Source organism: Rhea americana, unplaced genomic scaffold (assembly GCF_003343005.1).
Source record: "Rhea americana isolate MKP2758 unplaced genomic scaffold, rheAme1 scaffold_291, whole genome shotgun sequence".
NCBI lineage: Eukaryota > Metazoa > Chordata > Aves > Rheiformes > Rheidae > Rhea > Rhea americana.
In genome coordinates this window covers 530,994-541,301 of record NW_028186414.1, presented here as the reverse complement: position 1 = coordinate 541,301, position 10,308 = coordinate 530,994, and the positions used below count along the sequence as shown (strand labels likewise).

At 38.2% G+C, this 10,308-nt stretch overlaps 1 protein-coding gene across 2 annotated transcripts in view; it reads right to left on the bottom strand.

The window, feature by feature from the left end:
• SEPTIN7 (septin 7) overlaps positions 1 to 10,308 on the bottom strand; it is a 70,703-nt gene that overhangs the window by 14,381 nt on the left and 46,014 nt on the right. For both annotated transcript variants that reach the window (XM_085309137.1, XM_085309138.1), the window contains exons 4-7: positions 9,691 to 9,791; positions 8,970 to 9,104; positions 3,011 to 3,128; positions 1,035 to 1,127 (exon numbers count right to left, since the gene is read on the bottom strand). In XM_085309137.1, coding sequence (XP_085165263.1) covers positions 1,035 to 1,127; positions 3,011 to 3,128; positions 8,970 to 9,104; positions 9,691 to 9,791 — 447 coding nt within the window. The remainder of the gene's footprint in view (positions 1 to 1,034; positions 1,128 to 3,010; positions 3,129 to 8,969; positions 9,105 to 9,690; positions 9,792 to 10,308) is intronic.

Here is a 10,308-nt window from a genome sequence, read left to right as displayed (position 1 = left end):
ACACACACACACACACACAGGGCTTTTAAATTCTGTACACTCTGATGTATTTTGTAAATCTGATTAAAAGACATTTTTGCTACTTAGTAAACAAAATAGGTAAATTTTTTCCTATTTAATCAATTTGCACAGTAATGAATATCAATTCATATTCCAATTGGCTACAAGGATTATTACTTTGACMGAATCTTGTATCCAAGTTCTCAAAGATTTGCCAAAGAACTACTATAAGTTCTTGTTTTCAGCTGAAGCAAGAAAGTAGCCAAGAACATCTTTAAATAGCTGTAAGGAACAGCTTACAAAGCTAAGCATTTTGCACTTTTGTCCTTGCTTTTATTCTGTTCCTCTCCTTTAGGCTAGGCAAGCCTTAGTCACAGAATATCTTCCATTTGTGCCATGTGTATTTCATCTATCCTAGGTGATTCCCACAAAACAAAAACATAGAAGCTTTCACAAGCTGTTAAAACTACTGAGCAGAAAGAAGCACAGCTCAATAAAAGCCTGCATATGAATAAACTAAAAAGAAAAAAGAAAAAAAAAGTGTTTCAATAGCCTAACAACCCATTTGCTTTTCTTTAGTCATTCCTCACTGTTTTAGCACATTAATTAGCCAGACAGTACTTCTATTAACTCTAATGCATGTATCTTTTGCCACTACATACCTCTGTCTGAAAGAGGATCCTAGCCTCCTTCAAAGTTCACAATCAAAATGCAGTAGGTGGATAAAAGTAAAACAAGGATAGAATAAAAAGACAGGAGCAAGTGACCATTTAAGAGTTTATCAATGAGAATGTGATCTATTGCTTCCATTTTGAACTTAAGTCATTAATGGACTTAATTAACCTGTCTGAGAACACAGTCATTCATTCCCTGTTATAAGAAAGAGTATTTCTTAGAATAGCCTTATATCTGATTTAATCTTCAAAGAATTTTGGTGGACTCTTCAATAAAACAATGCTTTTCACTTCCCCTCTGCCCCTAGTCAAAGGGAAATTGTCCTGGAGCAAACAGCTTTTCAAAATAAAACTCTTTACCTTTATCTTTTTAACAATCTTATTTTCTTCTTCATCATCCGTTTCTGGAAATTCATATATTTTAATTTTATGTTCTTGGATTTCTTTCATTATCTAAAAATAAAAACATATTATTCAATAGTTTGAGGAATTTATACTTTGTAGTAACTCAAAATATTTTTTGCTGCAATCTGGTACTTATGTTTCACTTGTAAACTCATTGCATTTTAGGGTGACTAAGTTGCATCACAGAACTTGCTCCCATGGTTACACCATCTGGCTATTTCAAGGAATTATTAGCACGACCATCACTCCTTAGCCAACACAATAGGATCAGAGCCAGGCATTTCACAGCTAACAGAATATTTCAAGCTGATTTGCACTTAAAGGACTATCGACCTATACAAGGCAACAACAAAAAAAAATTTTTTCTACAGGTAGGTCTACAGGGAGATTTACACACTCATGACATATTCCACCTGCACATGCAAGAACTAATACAACACAACTTAGATCTCCAAACTAGTCTAGCAATTGAATACTTTCTTTCAAGAAAAAAAAAGAAAAAAAAAGGATTTGAAAGGATTTGAATACGTAAGTGCAGGTATACTTCAGCTCTTTGAATTCCTGCAATAGCTACTGCTGTCACTCCTGTACTTTTCTGTTTCGGGCTCACCTGAGCATCAGTCGCTTGAAGCAAGATCACCTGCCTCTTTCAGTAGAGCTTGTGACAGATGAACTGACTCTAGCTACAAGCTTTTTTTGAAAAAATATTTGTGAACACCAATGAAAATTTTAAATAACTGACAGTGCCATCAAAAATAAGCCTGTTACTGTTCTGGTTTCTGACTTGTCTGAAGGTTATTTTTTAAAACAAGTCTGATGAGTTTTCCAGAATTTTAGAATGGAAAAAATATAAGACTATTTAGCTGACAGCTACACTGCAGTACTCTGGGGATTATTTTTGGTTCATGGGTTTGCAAACTCAAAGAAGGTAAGTTTGCAGTTCATGCAATGACTTATTTTAGAAGTTTGATTTGGGAAGTCTGCCCTACATATTGTCAACTTATGATAAAGCTGCATATATATTAATAAATATTCTGCCTTCTGTCCTCTTTTTCCTCTGTATTAAATAACATCAAAAACATGAATGCAACCAAAGGGAACTTCAGATTTGCCTAAATTTCTCCAAGGTAGAAAATAACATTTCATTTTCAGACTTAAACTAACAGCTTTGCACACAGCATCATCTCCTAATTCAAATTTATTTTCAGAATCTGTGTGCTTTTAAAGTAGGACTGGACACAGCTCAATAAAACAAACTCCATGTCTTTTCTTGTCCTCCTGTGTGTCCTCCCTCTTCTCATCCTAAAACACAGGAAAAGACTAAGTGTCCTACTCTGATCTCATAGCTGAAATAAAACATAAACCAACTGGGGGGAAAACAAGAAAAAAAAAAAGCATCAATACCAACTTTATTCTACAAATACAGAAAATAAACCATTTCATTTGCATCAATGCTACAACTCCCACCATCTTTAAAAAGCATTCTAAGAGTTGTCTTACATTACCAAATGGCAAGTATACTGTTACTCATCCAGTGCCTGATGCGACTTTAATAAATATAGCATACCAAAATGAAAGTGAATGCCTTAATACAATGAATAGTACTGTTAAATACCCCTTTTCGCTATTTTTGTTATGCATCTAAACATTGAATATTCCTTTCTCCTTTACTGATTTTTATCTTTAGCAATGAAATATTTTAACTGCCAAGAATCATACTACACTTAAAATCTCTTTCCCTGAGGAAAAGGAGCAAGGTTATTTCACCAAAAAATGTAATTAAATCTAGAGATACAAATTACTTAGCTTTGCTGTCTCAAGTTGTTGCTTTAGGGTTTAAGCTTAGCATATGAGAAGTTAAATCTCACCATTTCCATAGGGACCAACTTATTGAACTATCTCATGTGGTAAATGTTAATCTTTTAACTCACCTGTTTTTTAAACTGTTGGCATTCCTCGGGTGTAAGTGTGTCTGCTTTGGCAATAAGTGGAATGATATTCACTTTTTCATGCAGGCGCTTCATAAACTCTATATCCAAAGGCTTAAGTCTGAAAGACAATATTAAAGCCTTGCAATTTATTTTGATTAATCAAGAACGTACAAATGAATCAAGATTTGTCTTGACAACTAGTCTGAAGACACTGATTTATGAAAGATAAATAGAATGAAATTCAAAAGACTACCTGCAGCTGGTATAGGAAATCTTTAAGCACTATACAAAATTAGAGTAATAAGTTGCTAGCAGTCAAGAGATTTCTGCTAGCTGAAATTAYACTCATTTAAGCAACTGATAAGGTTACTACATTTGCAGGAGAGTTCTTATGTTACCAGCTGGAAGATGTTCTCATTTAAAACCTGACTAGTAAGAGTTTATGATTGTGAATCATGGCTTGTTCACATATATGGGTGAAATATATGTGATCTTCTGAAAGTTAYGTTTATTTGTATGCTCTTTTCTGAAAGTGAACTACAAAGTTTTTTTCTACATTAAACTGTTGAAGACAGCTAACTTTGTGGCTTGCATATAAAAGGACCATCTCATCTCTAAGTTACTGCGCACAAAAAGACCATTAGAAAAGTGGATGACAAGTCAAACATTACTTAACAAAACAACAAAAATCTCATCCTATAGGTACACAAACACCACTAATGCGTGCCAAGTGATCGACTTCCCCTGCTTGCCACACTAAAGGCACAGGCCTTGATGCATCAACACTCTAGAATTATAGCCTGYTTGTTTGCCTTGAAGTAGTTAAAGAATTTAAGCAAGATTTCCCACATAAAAATCACCCAAACTGACTAGGATTGAGAAGTAACCAAACAAGTTAACGGTACATTACATGGAACATTAAGAACAGATCCACTTATTACTCAAACTTAAGCCTCTCCTCCTAAACATAGACACCCACAATATGTGACTGCAAATAGCATTAGGGAGATGCTGCAAAGCAGCAGTGCTTCTAAAAGAAATATTTCAAGATGAGACAATCCCCTTAGAACAAGTTCCACAGTAACATTAGTGTCACTATAAAAGTGACACCTCTCATTCTCCTACTGTATTTTTCAGGCCTCTATCAGAAAACAAACAAATCTCCTTCAACTCTTACACTGTTAAAGAAAAAACTATTGAAAACAGGTTTAGGCAGACCTACTTCAGGGAATCTCAGGTCATGGGGTGGGTATGCTAGCAAGGGCAATGCAGACTTCCACATTCCATCAAGATAAATCCAGCTGATTCCAGCACATCTGGCTGGAATATAACTAAATACTAACGTTTTTAGAGACTAATGAACTAAGACTGGCAACTACACAAATAGGTAAAGAGAAAAATTGGAAGAGCTAAGACCAAATTTATGGAATTTGCTTCATACATAAGTAACAAGCTTGACACTTATAAGAGAAAAATTACATGTTCCAATTCACCTTGTAATTTTTTTCCGTGAAAAGGAAAGTTGTTTCTTCCCACAAACAAATATTGAATCTTCTAGTGCTATGAAATCCAGATGTGTTAATGATGACTACAGCATTCTGAAGTCCTAGCACGAATTGGAACTTCTCAAATATTTAAAAATCCAAAAAAAAAAAAAGCCTAATCTCTTTTTCCTATTAAGGAAAATGTATTGAGCTGCACTTTAACATTTTCTACTTGCTACTGCATTTTTCAGCTTCACAAAATGTTTCCATTAAACTGCTAACATTAATGCATATCTAGTTTAAAAACGTTCGTTTGGCTATCCATTTACTTTAACGTGCTTTCTCTAGCCTCACTTCAAAAGCAAGCTACATCAGCATTAGTTTGAGGGGCAAGTGCCACAGCAGCACTGTTCAGAACTACAGCAGTGCTTGAGCCGAGCGCCTAAGTTTGAAGTGGAGCAACTGAAGCAGGAAGCTCTTAGGTAAGATCCCAGAATTGCAGGAAGAACCAGCAATTCTTATCATCTCATTTACTCACCTATAAGGCTCGCTCTCTCTCTCTCTCTCTCTTTTTTTTTTTTCCCTCCTCCTTCTAAACACTCCCTCTCCCCACCCTCCCAAAAAAGCCACACACCTAACCCATTAGTTCAGACCTCTCTGAAGATGCTAAGTAAAACCTGCAGGATGCTTTCAAGTGGAAGGACCTAACTAGCAACTTCTATTCTTTACAAATAGTAACAAGCTGTTTTTCACATATACATTAAGTCAAAAGCAAGCTCACACTAAACTGAATCACGTCCTATTAAAAGTGAAGAGTAATCTACTTGAGAGGTTACAGGGGCCACTGTCTGCACAGGAAACATGCTGGGAGGCAGCACCACCACAAAAAACAGGTAGGAAGTGAGTAATGTTCTTTCAGAGAAGACAACACGCAAAAGAGGAAATGAATGCAACAGAAGCACCAATTTTCTCAGTGCTCCGTTTGTTTCCTCAATTAGATGAGGATTCCAATCATTTACTCCAGTATCTGAAAGAAGTTACTCAAACCTATCCCAGTTTTACACTTCCCCCCTCCCAAGAATAATAATAGATACTATTGCAAAGAGTATACCTCTCTACCTTTTAAAATCACAAATATAGTGGCCAAAACCTCATTTATCTGAAGCATTACATTTTTTTTCCTTTTAAACAATCTGCATCTCTCACTGGTTAAAAAGCTTTAACAGGTAAAATAAGGATGGAAAAAAATACAGACAGGGTAGACAACAAGACACGATTCAGGTTGGGGGGCCTCCAACAGGTACATGCAGCTGGGGATGTGTGTTTGGGACATGGCTATGGGCAACCCCTGTACACCCTTCCTGGGAAACCTGCAGGCATGACCACCTCTCTGAAATGCCTGTACACCAATGCACGCAGCATGGGGAACAAACAGGAGGAGACGGAGATCTGTGTGCGATCGCAGGGCCATGATCTCATTGCAGTCACAGAGACATGGTGGGATAGCTCACATGACTGCAATGCTGTCATGGATGGCTATGTGCTTTTTAGGAGAGACAGGCCAGGGAGGCGAGGTGGTGGAGYTGCTCTTTATGTGAGAGAGCAACTGGAATGCATCGAGCTCTGCCTGGGGGTGGAGGAGGAGGAGGCAGCTGAGAGCTTATGGGTRAAGATCAAAGGGCAGGCTAGCATGGGGGACACTTTTGTGGGTGTATACTACAGGCCACCTGACCAGGAAGAGAAAGTTGATGAGGCCTTCTATAGACAGCTGGAAGTAGCCTCATGATCACAGGCCCTGGTTCTCATGGGGGACTTCAACCACCCTGACATCTGCTGGAGGGACAACACACCAAGGCACAAGCAGTCCCGGAGGCTCCTGCAATGTATCAATGACAACTTTTTGTCACAAATGGTGGAGGAGCCTACGAGGAAGGGTGTCCTGCTGGACCCTGTCCTTACCAACAGAGAGGGACTGGTTAGAGATGTGAAGGTTGGGCGCAGCCTTGGCTGCGGTGACCACGAGATGGTGGAGTTCAGGATCCTGCAGAAAAGAAGTAAGGCAACAAGCAGGATTGCAACCCTGGACTTCAGGAGAGCGGACTTTGGGCTCCTCAGAGACCTGCTTGGAGGAATCTCATGGGTTAAGGCCCTAGAAGAAAGGAAGGTCCATGACAGCTGGGTAGTATTCAAGCATCACTTCCTCCAAGCTCAAGAGCGGTGCATCCCTATGAGTAAGAAGGGCAGCAAAAGGGGCAGGAGACCTGCCATCCTGCTCAACTTCTTCATCACTGCTCAACCAGGCTCCCATCCTGCTCAACTTCTTCATCAATGACCTGGGTGAGGGGACAGAGTGCCTCCTCAGCAAGTTTCCTGAGGATACCAAGCTGGGAGGAGTGGCTGAYACACCAGAGGGCTGTGCTGCCMTTCAGAGAGACCTGGACAGGCTCTCTGGAGARYTGGGCAGAGAGGAACCTCCTGAGGTTCAACAAGGGCAAGTGCAGAGTCCTGCACCTAGGGAAAAATAACCSTAGGCACCAGGACAAGCTTGGGGCTGACCTTCTGGAGAGCAACTCTGCAGAGAAGGACCTGGCAGTGCTGGTGGATGACAAGCTGACTATGAGCCAGCAGTTTTCCCTTGTGGCCAGGAAGGCCAATGGTCTCCTGGGGTGCATTAGGAAGAGTGTTGCCAGCAGGTGGAAGGAGGTGATCCTGCCCTTCTCCTCAGCCCTGGGGAGGCCTCATCTCGAGTACTGTCTCCAGTTCTGGCCTCCCCAGTACAAGAGAGACATGGAGCTACTGGAGAGAGGCCAGCGTAGGGTTACGAAGATGATCGTAGCTRCTGTAGCATCTGCCCTATGAGGAATGACTGTGAGAGCTGGGCCTCTTCAGTCTGGGGAAGAGAAGACTGAGGGGGGATCTTATCAATGTCTGTAAGTACCTGAAGGGAAGGTGTCAAGGGGATGGGGACAAACTCTTTTCAGTTGTCCTGTCACATGGGACAAGAGGCAATGGGCAGAAACGGAACCACAGGAAGTTCCGCCTGACCGTGAGGGGTAATTTCTTCTCTATAAGAGTGACGGAGCACTGGACCAGGTTGCCCAGAGAGGTTGTGGAGTCTCCTTCTCTGGAGATCTTCAAGGCCTGCCTGGATGCAACCCTGTCTAACACGCTCTAGGTGACCCTGCTGAGCGGGGAGGCTGGACAAGATGATCTCCAGAGGTCCCTTCCAACCTTACTGATTCCATGATTCTATGAAAATGGTAAATGTTTTTTGAAAAAATCTGAAAGTTATACTCCAAAAAAAAGTAAAAAGGAATGCTTTGTTTTCTCTTTATCTAAACAACATTATAATTTGGCACAAGTAATAAAACAGTATTTACCAAGAATTCAAATGTTTGCATTTAAAACTGACTATCCTATAAACATCTAAGCAGACAAAAAAAATAAAATAAAATTACTATTTATTTCTTGTGACAAATGTCAAATAATTAAGACAAGTTCACATAAAAAAGTTTTATCTGTCATCCTCAAAAAACTGATTTCTTTCCAAATTTTAAAAGTCATTGGCTAATTCAGAATGATTTCTAGAAGCACTATAATGCCAGCTGTAGAAACTGAATGTAATAGCTGACATTTTCTACTGTCTGAGGAATACTCCTTAGAAATCCTTCATTATTTCCTTCAATAGTTTTTGCTGCTTTTCATATACATTATAGAAGAGTTTGTATAAGGCTACTTAGCTTATCCTCTTTCTGGTTATCAGGTTATACATTAAAGTATCTCTGACAAATTTAATTAATTATAATACCATGATAAAATACTAAGCAACCGATTTCAGATACAATACAACCTGCATCTACTATGTACTGGAAATGCAGTTCTGTTGTCCTACCACTAGATCGAAGYCTGATCAAGTTAAAAAACGAGAAGTTGGTAGAAGATTGCATAATAGCCAGGGGGAAATAAAAGGGCAGAACATTCATACTGAAATTTTCAACTCACTAGACAAAGGATTCAGAGCCAAGTGAATTAAAACATGCTTTAATACTAAAGATGCATGAAACTTCCYATCTTCAATTTATTGTTAAACTTGGAGGGATGGAGAGAGGATCAAAAGGAAAAATCCCATTGCTTGAACTGTGAACATTTTAAACATGAGTATTTGAACAAAAGACAAATATATCATACAAATAGTATTGGAGTAATTAAAAATACACAAGTGTTCTCAAGTGCCAGGACCATTTTTCTTGTTATGTAATTTATGTGTGATCCTGTTCTCTGGTATTTTAAGTTATTACTAGTCTGGCTTACTTGTGTTTGAGAGGCCAAAGTAAGCTCATCTTCAAAATTAAACAGGGTCCGTAGGCCATTAAGAAAATCCTGTCTGGAACTTTGCATAATTAAGAATGCCAAAGCTTGGATGTTCATCTGAGATAAAGACGGAGAAAGGGAATATTAAACATACTAATACTAACCCATGTCCTGATGGAGCAATGAAGTATAAACAACACTGCACTCTGTTATCTGGCATCTGACGTCTGTTCACTCGAGATTCTGCATTCAGGTAGTCCTCAAATTTACTGTCAATGTAGTCGATAACAGGCTGCCAACTGCAGAGGTTACATGAATAAAAATCCATGTTTATCACTTATGTAAAAAAAAAGGTCTGAATTTGCTAAGAAATAGATGCACACTATTTCCTTGTGACTTTTTTTTTTTAATTAAGAGACTTTAACGAGGCATATTTTAAAAGATAAGCTCCTCAACATGCAATCAAGTTACATAGCTCTGAACTCAGAGAGAGTAGCTCACGGAAAAAAACCTTTCAAACACATTTACCTTCATTGTAATAGCATTAAATAGAACACTTAAGAACAGAAATGAGACGAATACACTTTACTGGTCAAACCTCATGAAGCATATAAGTAGGCTCAGTATATTGGGAGTGTTGATAACAGAGCTATCTATTCCATTCACTTTAAAGGTAGCTAGAGAGAAGCCAATTGCTATTATAATTTGATTAAAATGTGATCAGAACTACAGTACTCAAAGTTTGAAGCTAATAGAAAAACACAGGTTTAAAGGCAACAACACTTAAACCAAAGGTCAAAGCATGCATTTAAAAAACATCCCAAGGTGTTAAATCAAAAAATACAATTCAAAAAGTTTTTGAGAAAACATACAAAAATTTCTTACCAATTACTATTATCCACAGCATCACCAAACCCTGGTGTGTCAACTATTGTAAGCAGTAACTGCACACCACCTTCTTTGATTAAAACTTTCGACTGCTCAACCTGTAAAATGAACAAAATTGAGTGTTTAGCAATTTAATCACTTTTAACACAGCGAAAAGCATTCAACGAATAAGAAATCTTGCACAGAGAAGTTAACCCTTCTACTTCACAGGGGTTCTGATTGCTTCCTTCCTATAGGAAATCCCATTTTTTTTTGATATTAAAATTTTATGTTAAAATGGGGTCACTCTTTAAGTACAAATTAGTGATAAAAACCTGTCTAGGTATATAATGAGCCTTAAAATATTAACTCTTGTTGAAACAGGAAAATCTTAATCAACAAAACTGATGTTAATATAAAAGCAAGTATTCTGAAATATCCAGATATGCTGATAGTCCACGCATAATACTTGTCAAAATTATTATTTTGAGTCACTTCAAAGAAAATAATTTTTTAAAACACTACCACCACTTTAAACACCAAATTCTAGAGTTGTGTGGTTTGTGATCCCCCCCTCCCCCCCCCCCCCTTTTTTTTTTTAAGAATAAATATTTCTCATGAAACCCTCATGCATTT